The sequence below is a fragment of the Chenopodium quinoa genome, unplaced genomic scaffold, assembly GCF_001683475.1.
Source record: "Chenopodium quinoa cultivar QQ74 unplaced genomic scaffold, ASM168347v1, whole genome shotgun sequence".
NCBI classification, from domain to species: Eukaryota; Viridiplantae; Streptophyta; class Magnoliopsida; order Caryophyllales; family Amaranthaceae; genus Chenopodium; species Chenopodium quinoa.
The window spans coordinates 391,223-406,578 of record NW_018745368.1 but is presented as its reverse complement, the minus strand read 5'-3'; the positions used below and the strand labels follow the sequence as shown (position 1 = coordinate 406,578).

Below are 15,356 nucleotides of genomic sequence, written 5' to 3'. Positions count from 1 at the left end.
TAAAATTGTTAACTGGAATTTTATGTCATTTTTATATCCTCCATGTACTACTCTCCCAATTTACATGAATCTCTGTTTAAGTCATTTATTTAATTACATGTACAAAATGAGCAAAGTGATTACAAATATTTCTGTATAAATCACAACTTTTATTTGAACATAACAAACTTACTCTATTAATTTGTCATCTTGAACATTTTCATAAAAAGTTCTGAACATAAACTTGATAAAAGGGAAGGTTGTAACATATGGCAATTAGTAAGATAAGTAATACAATATAAAAACTCTTGCTTAAATCCAAATAAATTAGAGCTAACGATGTCAAGAACTAAATTTAGTGACAATTTTTTATAGGAAAAATTGAGTCTAATAATCCCATCTTTAGTCGCTTCGCTGTTAATAATCCCACCTTTAGATTTTTATTTAATAATGCCATCTTTATAGGGGATTTTCATCTATTAGTCCCTTATGACTGGTAACCTGTACATTGGGTAAACTTTTTTTTTTTTTTTAATTTAAGTGACACATGGCACTAAATAATTCGTCAAAAAATTAATAATAAAAAAAACTTAAAAAAATTTGGTAAAAAAAAAAAACCCTAATAATTTTTTTTATCCCCAACGACCACCGAACCCCCCAACCTCCGGCAGCCCCTCCTCGGCTCCTCCCCATCTCCACCGCTGGAACCCCCATCCCCAGTACCGCCGGAACTCCCATTTCTACCGCCGGAACACCCATTTCCACCCCCTCCTAGCAAAAACCGACCCAGCTCCCCCTAAAACCACCCCGATTTTCAATAAAAAAAAAAAGCAAAAATAAAAAATAACCTTCAAGAGCGGTTCGAGGGGGTTTTCGATGGAGTTTCGGGGGTGTATGGGGGTTTTCGATGGAGTTTCGGGGGTTTATGGCGGTTTTCGGCGGAGTTTCGGGGGTATTTGGTTGTGGTGGTTTCAAGTGTGGGTTTGGGTCAGGGGTTGATTTCGGTGGTGGATTTGATCGGTGGGGTGGTTTTTTATTCCGGCCAGCCGTTTTCGGGGGTTTATGGTGGAAGTCGGCCGGTATTCGGTGGGGCTAGGGTAAGGGTTAAGGTTTCACGGTGGGTGGAGGGGTGGCTGGTCGGTTTTTTTTTTTTTAGTTTTTAATTTTTTAAATTATTTTATTTTTCAACCAATTACAAAACGGCATGTGGCATTTTAACCTATCAAAGTTGGTTACCAACAAGTTAGGGACCAATAGAAAAAGATCCCCTATAAAGGTGGGATTATTAACAGCGAACCGGCTAAAGGTGGGATTATTAGAATCAATTTTTCATTTTATATAAAGAGTCCCTGATTATATCATTTCACTTTCCTCCTCTATAAAAGAATTTGCCCTTAAATTCAAATCAATTATGTTACAATAAGGCCAGTTGATAAGTCTACATTCTCCGACATTATATATACTCCCTCTGTTTTTTAATATTTATATCACTTAGACCGGCACATTTATCAAGACATAACTTTAACCATAAATATCTTTTATTGTCTCGGAACAATTCAAGTTCATATTTGTGCATTAGAGAGAATAGGAAATATGCATTAGAGAGGTGACCAAAATGGGCCCGGTCTAATTTTGGGCGGCTATGAAAATAAAAATTCGGCTTAAAATTAATATTTTTTTTTAGGCAGGCCATGAACAAGCATTTTTGACACTTTCAGCTGTATTTTTTTTTTTTTTTTTTTTTGGCCCGAACCAAAATAATCCAAAAGCTCGCTAGGCTCGGTAAAATCTACGGGTTTTTGGAAGCATTTTCGGCCCAAACCCTGACCTAACCCAACCCAACTTACCGAGTTGATTGTTTTGCCTTCGACTTGGCGCGGCCCATGTCATTCTTAATGTACGTGTACCGGTGTAGTAGTATAAGGAGGTTCATTTAAGAGACAAAAAGCTTCAAGCTTTTATATGCTTATGTGGTGATGTTGTGTGGGCTGCTTCCCCTCCCATTAGTTGGGCTTGACAATTGTCACAATTCATGGCCTGAAGTTTTGTTGGGTCATTGTGTCAATATTGTTAGCATGATTTAGCCTCGGAAAATTAAAATAAAATGAACTTTTTTTTTTTTTTTTTTTTTTTTTTTTTAAGGAATTCACAGATAGATTAGGTATACGCAAAATGAACAAATATATCATGATGATGAACTTGTATACATAAATAAAAATGTTCTTCCTAATTTTCTCTATTAAGCCATAAACAGACTGTTTATTATCATCATAATTTCGTATATCATGACGATAAACTTGTATTTTCTCATTGAAAATAGAGGGAAACAATCCTAAAAATATCAAAGATATATAAAACAATATGAGTGACATAAATGTCTGTCGTCACTTGTACAATGTAAAATTCGTATTTTAAGGGAAATACTAAAATCATAAGTTTATCCCTACCTTTTTAAAAGTATGACTAAAAACTTAAAAATAGTGTTGAGACAATTATGCCCCTCAAAATGTTTATTTACATGTTTACGCCTATATTATATTTGTTACATTTATGAATAGTGCTGAGACAATTATGCCCCTTGAAATATTTATTTACACATTTACTCTTAAATATATATAAGTGAATATATCTTTAGCATTTATAGTTATAGTAGAATATCTTTTAGGAAGATTGTAACCTATCTTATGATCTTATTTTTTGTATAAATACTCTACTTATTGATGAATAATAATCAAGCCCATACTATTATCTCTTCCCCCAAACTTGTTAGAGACAATTATGCCCCTTAATATATTTATTTACATATGCTAAAAATATTTATATATGCATTTTCCCTTATTAATGCTGGCAACAACTAAACTTGTGACATAAGACCAAATCAAAAAAGCTCTTTGATGTGGCTAGCTATGGCGCGCGTATCGCGCATGTAAGCTTCCCTAGTTAGTAATAAAACTATGAAAATTTTGTTTTTATTGTATTCAACCCAACTTTAGTTAATTCACTTTTATTAATTCCAAATACTTCATATTAGTTATTTATTATAATTCGAATTTTTGTGAGGAATTTGCTTTTATTGGACCAAGATGACTAGTGACTTGACGAATGAATTTTTTTTTACTTTATTTCTCTTTTTACCACCAACACTACCTATCAACTGCCTCTCCAACACTATTGAGATAGTGAGACCACGGTCAAGGATGTTTTCGGTGGTGAGGGCGAGGAAAGGGTTGTTTTGTAGGTTTGGGAGGGGAGGGGAGGGGTAGTTTTGGCCATGAGGGGAGAAAAAAAAGTGGTGGTTTTCGATGGTAGGGAAGAGGAGGGTTGCTTTTGGCGATGGCAATGGAAATTAAAGGGGCGGGTGGTTTTGGATGCTAGGGGAGAGGAGGGGGTGGTTTTGGTGGATGGGGCGAGAAGAGGTGGTTTCTGAGGGGTGGGAAGATAGGGGTAGATTTCGACAATGAGGAAGGAAGGGGGTGGGCATTAGTGAAAGCAAAGGTGGTTAGTTGGGTGGCGGTGGAGGGGATTAGGGGAAGGTTATCAGCAGGGTAGGAGAGGAGTTAGGTGTTAATAACGCATGATCATTTAATTTAATAACGACATTTAGTAATATCCAAAAATAATACAGAGTAAATAAGTCAATTATTGAGTTGTTATTGATCGGCTACGCTTAGGGATGTCAATGGGGCGGGGCGGGGCGGATTTTGGCCTTCCCATCCCCATCCCCATCTAAAATTTTCATACCCATCCCCATCCCCATCCCCATCCCCGCGACGGGTCTAAAATTCATCCCCATCCCCGCCCCGGCGGGTACAATTCCAAAACCATCCCCGCCCCAACCCCCACTTGGATATCCACCCCCACCTAATCCCCACCTAAGACCCGCCTGATCCCCGCCTCCCAAATGCACAATCCTTCACAATTAATAAAGATTGCAAAAAGAAAAAAATCATTGTTAATAAAACACATTTTTTTGTTTATAATATAAGTGTATTACAAAGTATTATAATATACTATTTTATTTTACATAATTTTTTTTATAAAATAGTATAAAAGTATATAATTTTGTTTTTAAAAATACATGGATGTGGGGATGGGGCGGGTACAAAGTGGGGTGGATGGGGATGGGGCGGGTACGAAGTGGGGCGGGTAGGGGTGGGGCGGGTACGAAGTAGGGCGGGGCGGGGATGGGGCGGGTACAACCTAAAATCCACCCCCGCCCCATCACCCATGGCGGGTATGATTTTTATCCCCATCCCCGCCCCATCACCCGCCAAACCAAGACCCATCCCCACCTCGTTGGGACGGGGATGAGGTGAGTCTCCTATTTGATCCGCCCCATTGACATCCCTAGCTACGCTTATATTTAACTTTAACTATTTCTTTTTTTTTGTAATGTTAAAATTACTTCTTTACTCCGTGATAAAAATGTCATATAATAACTACAAAGTACGAGAAATGATTTTGGTACACTTTTTTTTTTTTTTTTTTGGTGGTGTTTAGAGAGCCACAAAGGCGGGGGATGAGAATCGATCCAAAAATCTCTTGGAACCAAACGGAGAGCTCTTACCACTTAAGCTTTCTCTCACTCTCTAAACACGCATTTTATGTGAGAGTATAGTTTATTATGCTCTTTTCACATAAGGATTTGACAAAATCAATTATGGGTGTGTCAAAAATAATTTCCCACCATAAAAATCAAAATTAAACGATACTTTAATTTCGATTTAGTTCAATTTAATTCTTACTAAAATTTAACCGACACTTATTTTTATCCCTCCCAAAAATAATCTTCCATATCTTCTCATCACTTCAAAACAGCATTACCATCACGTGGTTTCTGTTCTGATCCAGCTTTCTTTCACAAAACACAACTCTTCTCTTTCTTCTGAAAAGAAACACAAGTCTGATATTCCTTCAATTACTTCCTATTTTTAATTCAAATTTCTCAATTCTATATACTGTTTTTAATGTTCTTCCTAATTTTCTCCAATCATCAACACTGTTAAAATTCCTTAAACAATACTTGTATCTCCAATTCCCCTTGTTCTCTGACACTGTTTCCTTCTCTCTCTTCTTTCCCCACTCAAATTGCAGATCTCACTGAATTTGTCCAGAAAATTATGGGAATTAAGCGGATGTTTCCAGATTCCAAAGGGGGCCAAATGTTGATGGTGGGTTTGATTTTGATTGCTGCCGCTTTTTATGGAGGCACTCTCTTTGCCAATAACGCCCCTCTTTTGGAAATACCCACTTCCTCCAATTTTTCTACTGGTATATTTCTCAATTTTTGCTTAATAATCCAATCTTTATTATTTTCTATTATCAAAGATTCAATCTTTATTTTTTTGCATTTAAGTTTAATAGTTCTGTAAATTGGTTTACTTTAATGTTAGTGTGTTATTTATTGTCTTTTGCTGCTGGGATTTTGTTGCATGTTTGTGTCATGAGCTTAAGTAGAAAATTAATTATAGAAAGCTAATGGATATATGATTTTATAATGTTCAATTTGTTTAATTGGTAAAGAATCTTGTGCAACCTTAGAATAGACATTGTTGATTAGCAATTGATTAGCTCAAGCATGAATTTCTGAGCTGTGTAATTATGATACTTTGTGGTAGATTGGCGGACCTGGTTATTGGGCAGGGCGTAGCGGGTCGAAGATTGGTTGTTGTTTCATCAATATACTTCAATGTCTTGGAAGGTGAAGCATTAATTGAAATGTAGAGATTGGGTATAGGGTGGTGGATCAATGGATCATAGTGTGTTTTATGGATCCTAGAGCTTGGTTAAAACCAATTCCTTCACCACATTTTTCGATTTGGGATAGCATTGAAATTTTGGCAGCTTCTTGAAGCAATGTTTCCACTTCCAAGCTTAAGATAAAACTGAGTCGTGTCTCGCTCAATTGCTTTGTTAAATTTTGCTCCTAGCTGATTAAAGTGTGAGGTAGATATTTTTTTGATAGTATGCAACAGGATTGGAATAGTCGATCCCCTGATGCCTGAGTGCCCACAAATCGGACATCACAATATTTTGTGTGAAGAAAGAAAGTACCCTGCTATAGTATGAAATTATGCATTTATGGAAACCAATAAACTTGTTGGTGTAATCCATGAAGACTTGCTGCAACATATGTTATGTTATGAGGGTACATAGGGCTAGGAAATGACCATGTTCGCTGAATCTGTCAACAAGATCCTTCTTACTCTTCCCATGTGACTATTCACCTATAGGATGATTTGCATTTGGATTGGGAAAGAAAAAGGTTGCAGAAGAAGCTTTGTACCTTTGGGACGTTGTGGATTCTTTTATGTAACATTGGCATCTTGCTTGAAACGTAGTAGTAATAATAGAGGCCTAATAGCACAGTCAAGTAGGCCTCTATTGTTGTGGCAATAACAAAAGGGTGACCCGCTGACCCCCTCAATATCAAATGTGCGTCCTAGAGCAATGATCAACAAGTCTAGCTTAATATCCTATCTCAAATTTTTCCTTCCGGCTGGGAAATGTAGAGTAGGTTTTCATCATGTTAGGATTGTACGAGTAGATGTGGCTTCCATTTGTAGGGAATTGGTAATTTAAACCGTATAGTGTGCGTCAACCTCCTTGCTCACTGCTCCTCTTTTATACTTGGTTTTGTGACAGAAATTATGATAAGCCATTTGTTCTAGAAGGGACTAGGGAAGTGTATATGTTTGGTTGGACCAAAGAAAACCCCCTCATTTCTCATGTTGTTTGTTATACATGAAAAAGACTTTCACCAATCACCACTGCCCTTCTCGTTCTTCTTTAATTCCAGTACTGCCATCTGCTCTCTTTTTACCCACTGCCTTTACCACCAAATCCACCACCAACTATATGGAACTACTAGAACCACCATAACTCCTTGGTGGTCACAGTCAAACAGAGGTTATGAATCTATCACTTGGGACTAAATTCGACTGTTAAAAGGTTAAAAAGTCTCCTCCGTTCTCTCATTGTTAACGTTTCGTTCTCAGTTGTGACATGAGTCTGCTATGGAGGGTCTAAGGGTTTCAGTGGTAGGATATAGAGTGGTGGCTGTAGTGGTTGTTGGATGAATTTTAGTAGTGGGTTGGTGGGTTTTCATGGTAATTGGGTGGATTTTTGTTGTATGTTTCTGGTGGTGTTTGGGGTGGGTTAAGGACTTAAGGTAGTTATGTTGTCGAAGAGTTAAGGTATTGTTCTTTAATCAAAAGGACTAATTGATGTAGTGACAGGATGGTTGAACTGAAATTAGCCACATGCCCAAGGATTGGAGGAACGAGTTGGCCTCAAATATGATGATAGTCTTTTAACATCTTGTCTCACTTTTCCCCAACTACTAAATGATCACAATTTCATAAAAGTTTTGGGTCCTTGCACTGTCCAAGAGCAGCCAATGGGTCTTTCCCTTATAACATGCACTTGTTCAGTACCATAATCTTTTGAAAGGCTAAAGTTCTGTTTTGAAGCCAATTATAAAACTATAGAAATCAATAGAAAAGTAATATTATAAAAGTGTATGTAGTTCTTTAATTTTCACTTGTTTGAAATGTTGTTCTGTAAATGTAATGTATATAGATTATTATCTAATTTTGATCTGATTTGTATAACTTTCCACTGTTCTTTCATCACTTTGAAGAATAACTATGGAATCCAAATCTAGCAAAATATATTTAAGAGACCATGTTTACTGTGGTAATTACCAGGAGTGCACTACACTGTACACATTTTGAAAATAACTTATTAGATAGTGCACAAATGATGATATATTAATTGCAATATCAGCTTTTTAAATTTTTTTTCCCCCTTGTTTTAATAGCTTCATTGATCTAAATATTGTGCAATTGACACTACCACATATGTTGCAGATTCCTCAAGCTTTACAAATAGAGTTGCTCTTAATTATCGAAGGACACCATTGGTGATCTCTCAATCAGGGATGAATGTATGCCCAATCAACTTAAATGAACATATACCTTGCCACGATCCTTTTTATGTGAAAGATTTACTTCCATCTCTAGATCTTTCGAGGAAAGAGGAACTGGAGAGGCACTGCCCTCCTCTTGACAAGCGCTTATTCTGTTTGATACCACCCCCTAAGGATTATAAAATACCAATCAGGTGGCCAATCAGCAGGGATTATGTCTGGCGGAGTAATGTGAATCATACTCACCTTGCAGAAGTGAAAGGAGGTCAAAATTGGGTTCATGAGAAGGGGCAGCTGTGGTGGTTTCCCGGTGGTGGTACTCATTTCAAGCATGGAGCTGTTGAATACATTCAAAGGTAAACATCCACAACTTTTACATTATCTTGACTCTAGAAATTGATATGTAGTAAATAATAGTCTTTGTGGGTAATAGCAATCATGCCCTGAGCTTGGTAGCTTATCCAGCATGGTTTTGGGTAGAGCTGTTCAACTGGCCATGGCCCCATTAAGACCCTGCCCCGTCCTAATATTATACAGTTTGGGTCCGAAATATCCTGTAAAAGAATCGGGCTGTTGACGGGGCCCTCAATAGGTCGGGGTGGGCTCTTAAAGGATCACTCCTTTATGTATGTTTCACAGCCCGGGGCAACCCATCCCTTTTTTTTTATTCATCCAAAACAAATCAATATATCAACTCAAAATCTAAAAAAATATAAATTGAGGGAGTGAGAAACATATAAATTCATGAATATCACATATTCATAAGCAAATTTCATCAATATCTCATTTTTGTAAAGATGTTTAGATGAATAGATAGAAGTCTTCAAATCACTCTCTCTAATATTCGGAATTACAGAGAACTTAGGTGACTTAAAGAATCCTGGAAAATACTGGAGGAAGGGGGATAAACTTTGAAAAGTATAGGAGAGAGAAAATGAAGCAGTTGGATATATGAGAAAGTTAAGTGAAAAAAAGACGGTCAAAGGGATTCTTGAATTTGTCAATGGATGGTGGTGAGGAGCATGAACCATGAAAAAGTGTATCAGGCCCCATTTAAATGCTGACATATCCCTTATTTGTATTAATTTGAGTGGCCCTTTAAGTTCAAAACAGGCCTGGTACAGATAGCCTGCCTCAGTCCATACTAATGTTTATCAAGGTCTGCCCCTATGCGCCCATCCCCTGACCTACCCCGTTGAACAGGCCTAGTATTGGGTGTACGAATTGTCTACTATGGTTTTATTGTCAATTTTTGTTCACATCCTTTTATTTCTAGTGCTTCATCTGCCAAGACCTCTAACACCATGACTATGTAATGGTTTAAGGCCTTCAGTGCTGTCTTGCAGATAATTGATCTGCTGACTTAATTCTTTATGCAGGTTAGGAAATATGACCACTAATGAGACAGGTGATCTCCGTAATGCAGGGGTGTTTCAGGTTCTAGATGTTGGCTGTGGTGTTGCCAGCTTTGGAGCATATCTACTGCCATTAGATATACAAACAATGTCCTTCGCCCCCAAAGATGGGCATGAGAACCAGATTCAATTTGCTTTAGAACGAGGAATCGGTGCAATGATTGCTGCCATATCTACAAAACAACTTCCTTATCCCACAAGCTCATTTGAAATGGTACATTGTTCAAGATGCCGTGTTGATTGGCATGAAAATGGTCAGTTAATATTTCTTTTCTGGCTCTCAAATTTCTTTAGAGACATATATCTGATGTCTATGTATGGAACCATGTCATACATACATGTAGCTGGGTTGTATTAATTTTCAATATGTGGTTTCTAGCGGATGAATTTTTGGTGAAAGAAGTGGAAGATATTCGTTGATATTCTGTTATAGACTAAGTTTGCTGCTGTAAATATTGTAATTTGATTAAGATTAATAAGAAAGCTTGAATCTTTTTGATTGAAACTAGCAAAAGGTTACAAAGATATATATAGCTTTAGGCTATAACTCTCAATGGTAGCTTGAGGCTACTAATCTCACATTCAAAATATCACTCAATTTCTGCCTACCTTACTACTAGTGCTACCTTCCTTTATATGCTCAAGCAACTACAATACCCTAGTATTAATTAGAATTTGTCCTATTGAGGTTGTTACAAAAAAGAGAATCAGTTTGCAGTCTTCAGTGAGCACCCCTCCATAGTGGAGTGTTAATTAATTTTGTCTGCTTCCTCCTTAGTTGTCCTTGCTGTCCCTGCCACCTGTGATTGTTGTTGGTTGTTGTTGATCCTAGTCTATTACATGTTCATTGTTCAATACTTCAATGACATAAAGTGAAGTTTTCTATTTGTTTTCTTGTGAAAGATGTTGGGCCTGTTAGTGAGTGTTGAATTCTTTGCTTTTTCGTAAAATTTCTTATAGTTTTTTTGGTTTTTGGTGTAGTATGTTAGGTGTCAAGGTTGTTTTTGCCGTCACCCCTTCAACTAGATTCACTTTACTAATTTACTAAAAGTATCCGATCCCTGCCTATGTAACAGAACAAGAAAACCATGTTGTCTTATATCATTTTGTCTTTGTTGGAGCAAGCGTGTTATATAATGATGTTTAAATGTGGTAGATACAATTGTAAAGCGTTTTATTTACTGAAATTTTGTCGTGCCAATTTATTATCCTAACCATGCTTTCACATACAATAAATAATTTTACTTTGTACAATATATGCAGATGGCATCCTGCTGAGAGAAGTTGACCGCCTTTTAAGACCAAATGGATACTTTGTTTACTCTGCCCCACCAGCATACAGAAAAGATAAAGATTACCCCATGATATGGGATAAGTTGGTGAATATAACAACAGCCATGTGTTGGAAACTCATAGCTAAAAAGGTTCAAACAGCAATCTGGGTTAAACCAGGGGATCAAACTTGTGTCCAGCAGAATGCAGAACAGAACCTGATACAAATATGTGACGTGACTAATGATTCAAAGCCGTCATGGAATAAACCACTGAAGAATTGTGTAACCTTGAGTGGTGAACTAGCAAATTCTGATAAACTTCCTCCACAGCCAGAGCGTCTTTCTGTATATTCTGAGAGTCTCAGTAGACTAGGTATGTTATTCATCTAATTCTATAATCTATACAAATTGAATAATTTAATGATGTCTTGCTTTTGTCAGTTAATGTCTCAAAAATATGTGCTTCCTAAATTTTGTGTCAACTTTTGGAATTAACTAGGGTGAAATCGTAGAAATTAATGAATGCTTGCATTGGTTAAGTTGTAAGGCATACTAGACTAGAGAATCTTACCACACCATGTATGAAGCCCTATCAGATGTATCAGGGTGCTAGAATGCTAGATAGAAAGAATTAGCTTGAATTACTTGGTGCAGTTTTAAAGCTCATATTGTTAAGATATATTGAATGACTTAGCTGATTTCCTTACATGTTTAAGTGGATAAGGGTGTATAGTGTAATAAAACTATAAAAAAGAATCTTGTGTACTTTTTCTCATGCAACTAAATCATCTCTTTCTGAAAACTATATAAATTACCAGAAAACTTCAAACTAGAACAGATCAGATCTTATTTCGGTTTGCTTATTGCCATCTATCATTGTAAAAGTTATGAAAATTAGATATCTGAAAAATACACATTGAGACGAATCTAACAAGATCCCACTTGATGATAATTTTTCTTACACTTTGATGTATGACTAAGGTCAAAGTTCAGTCAATCAGATCAGACTACCAAACCAGATTACAAAATTTCAAATCAGAGCAGACAATACTTTAGAAAATTCAGAACACCTTAATTTAGACTAAGAGAACAAAGCCTCAGATGATACTCATTTAACATATTTTTAACAAAATATAACAAATATTGCAACTTTGTATTTAACAATTACAGGGCTAATGAAAACTTTTCCCTTTTTATTTATTTATTTATTTTTTATTTTATTTTTATTTATTTATTTTTTTTTATTTTTGTGGCTGCCAAATATTTCTTACAATGTACAAGAAATAGGGCTACTAGCAATAAAAATTTCCCAGTGAAAAATTGTAGTTTTATATATAACTGTTTTCTTTCTTGGTAATTAGGACGAGTCATTATCTTTGTATGTGTATGGTTGACTTGACCCCTTTTGCATGACTTCAATAGGTGTTAATCAAGAGCAATTTACTATGGACTCAGTATTTTGGAAGAATCAAGTTGAGCAGTATTGGATGTTGATGAATGTTAGCAAGACACAGATTCGAAATGTCATGGATATGAATGCCCTCTGGGGTGGTTTTGCTGCAGCATTAAACTCATATCCTGTTTGGGTCATGAATGTAGTTCCTTCAACCATAGATGATACGTTGACTGCTATTTACAGTAGAGGTTTGCTAGGTGCTTTTCATGATTGGTAAGAAACTAGTATACTACATCTGCTATTTTTATCAACTCAATTGTGAGTTTGTAGATCAGCAATTTTTAACCAAAGTTTGTGAATGCTTTTTGTTTAGGTGTGAGCCATTTTCAACTTATCCTCGATCTTATGATCTTTTGCATGCGTGTTATCTTTTCTCTCATTACAAAGATCACAATAATAATTGTTTGCTGGAGGATATCATGCTGGAGATGGATCGTATTCTGAGACCTGAGGTACCATTTAATATGTTTATTGTCTCGATTCCTACAATTATTCTCCACTTTAATTTTCTTGTACACCTTTCTGAAAGTGAGTTATACACACGTCATAAAAGGTCCTTTATCTGCTTTGTGATTAACATGGCTCAATATCTTTTGATAATATGATCACAACGTTTTCTTGTTAAATGAAACATAAAATCAATCCAAAAATAAAGCATGCATAGCACATACAAGTAACACGGTTTATCGTCTTATTGATTAGAGACAGTCTTATGAGACTTCAAATATATAATTGATCCAAAAATAAAGCATGCATAGCACATACAACTATACAAGTAACATGGTTTGGTGATTAAAGACGGTTGTATGAGACTGTTCTAAAATTATTCCTTCCCTTGGGTATGACACCTACAAACAAAATACTTGTACCGAGCCATAAAGATCCTGGGTGTCATCAAGTGAAATCTCATCTACGTTGGCTGACAGGATGGAATGGCTTAAGGTTTAAACATCATGCAGGGTCACTCCATGTCTTAATGTCTTATAACACCCCAGCCAGTGTTTGGGTTGGAGGATGACATTTTTGTTTTCTCTGAAAATTAGATTTCAACTCAATAAGATCTGCTTTCGACCTTCATTTCAATTGTTTGGTTACCAGACATATTAGAGAAGATGGGGATCCTTTACGATTCCGAAAAAAGGAGAACTCACAAACCAAACCCTTCCTAACCAAAAGCACACAGACTTGTCAAATATTCGAGCATGTCCTGCTGGGCATTGGATTATCATTCTAAATACTCCAGTCAACTAACACGTAATATCATCTGTTGATTGTTCTTATATCTTGTAGGTGGTCTATTGAAAACATCCTCTCACCTTCCACATTGAACCGAGTTCTTTTACACTTCTTGTTTATGCACTTCTATAGTAATGTGTTTTGTATGTACAGAAATAGGCTGGTCTTGAGTACAGTTAGTTAGCTTATTTCATGCCAAACTATGCTCAGGGCAATCTTTTTTGTGTCCATTCTCGTAGGTAGACAATTTGTAAGACGTTTAGGGTTTAATATGTCATTAAGGGAAAAGAATATAGATGATGGAAAGAAAGCATAACTATACAAACATCCTTTAGATTCTGTTACCAACTCAAGTCCTGAAGTGCAATGTTTTTTATGCAGGGATTTATAATTATCAGGGATGAAGAACTAATCATTTCACGAATTAAGGATCTTGCACCGAAGTTCCTTTGGGATGTGAGTTCATACCAGATGCAGAACAAACAAAATGAAAACGAAACTGTACTCGTTTGCAGGAAAAAATTCTGGGCAATTGTTTGAAAGATGTGTGTTACACGAAATACGGACTGGTCATTAATTCAAAGACTCATGAATCCCCAGATTCCCCTGGATATTTCCAGTCAAAGCAAGAGTGGAGACAAAGAAGCATTTTGTAATTGTGTTAGCTTATTTTTCTTCTAAGTTTGTTCTCATGGTAGGTTTTTTTTTTTTTTTTTTTTTTTTTTTTTTTTTTTTTTTTTTTTTTTTTAGTGAGAAGTAGTGATATATAGAGGAAAAAAGGCAATAGTTCTAATTTGCTGTATGAATAACATTTAATTAATTTATCTTTCCTCTTTACATAAATCAAGGCAATCTAGGTGAGAAGATCAATATTGTATACAAGACTTTTGCCTTCGCCTAATCTGTCTATATCTATATGTATTTATAATTAATCTCAGAGGCACAACATGTGGCATCCTTACCCTAGCATGATTTGGTGAGTTGGTGCCACATGAGCAATGATATGGTAAGTCAAGACGTTGCAATAATTCCTTCACTAAAAAAAATGTTAATACAAAGATTTAAATTTAAAAACTCCTCGCTTATAATACAACGTGTTTACCCTCTATGATATATTATTTTTACGGAAATTTCACCATATACCACTCAGTTTAAGCTTAATTCACTGTATACCACTAAAAACTTTCTAATACACCATATAACCTTCAATTTTATGGAAATGTCACAACATGCCATTAATGACCAACGGAGGTTAACACCGTTAGTCATTAAGGTTAATAATGCCACGTGGCACTCAATAATTGGACCAAATAAATAAAGTTAAAACAAAAACAAAAATATGTAAAAAAAAAATATGAAAAAAAACCCACCACCCACCACCCACCCCCCAAGCCACGCGAAACCCTAACTGTTACCCTAGGCCAACCTAAAACCGGTCGGCCGCCACCCTAAACCCCCGAAATCGGCCGGCCGGAACTCCCCAATACAAACAACCACCCCGCCGATCTAAGTCCAACTTCAAAATCACCCCTTGACCCAAATCCTACCCCCGAAACCACCATAACCACCACCCTTAAAACACCATCGAGCCTCGAAAAACCCCTCTAACCTTCGCAAATCACCGAAAACCTCCATCCAAGCCCCGATTAACCCCTCTAACCTTCGCAAAAAGGCCGAAAACCTCTATCCCATCCCCGATTAACCCCTCTAACCTTCACCACGAAACTTGCCGAAAACCACCACCACGAAACCCCAAAACACCAAAATCGAAACCCTAGATTTTGGTTTTAGGGTTTCGGCATACGTGGTGGTTCAATGGGGTGGAGATTTCATCGGGACAGGGCTAATTCGTTTGCTGACGCGAGGGAGGGGGGTTTCGACGTCGGCCGGCGTTTAGGGGACGGTTTTTCGAGGGAGGTAGGGGGGTTTTTGAGGTGATTCAATGGGGTTTTCGAGGGAGGCACGATAGTTCAGGGGAAGGGGAGGAGCGCCGGCGGAGGTCCTGGTCGGATTCTGCACCGGCGAGGGAGTTCGTTGGCGGTGGCTGGCAGGGGGTGTCGTTGGTG

General features: G+C 36.9%; 1 protein-coding gene across 2 annotated transcripts; it reads left to right on the top strand.

The window, feature by feature from the left end:
* Window positions 1-4,473: 4,473 nt before the first annotated feature.
* Window positions 4,474-15,112, top strand: LOC110712826 (probable methyltransferase PMT7). Of its 2 annotated transcripts, XM_021891279.1 has the most exons (8): window positions 4,474-4,880; window positions 5,074-5,250; window positions 7,851-8,265; window positions 9,289-9,578; window positions 10,588-10,971; window positions 12,021-12,267; window positions 12,368-12,506; window positions 13,672-15,112. In XM_021891279.1, exons 2-8 carry the CDS (start codon window positions 5,100-5,102, stop codon window positions 13,828-13,830), a joined length of 1,785 nt encoding a protein of 594 aa, XP_021746971.1. In that variant the 5' UTR covers window positions 4,474-4,880; window positions 5,074-5,099; the 3' UTR covers window positions 13,831-15,112. The 2 variants fall into 2 exon arrangements, with proteins under 2 accessions (XP_021746971.1, XP_021746970.1); XM_021891278.1 differs by having other exon boundaries at window positions 4,474-5,250; window positions 13,672-15,111.
* The last annotated feature ends 244 nt before the right edge of the window (window positions 15,113-15,356 follow it).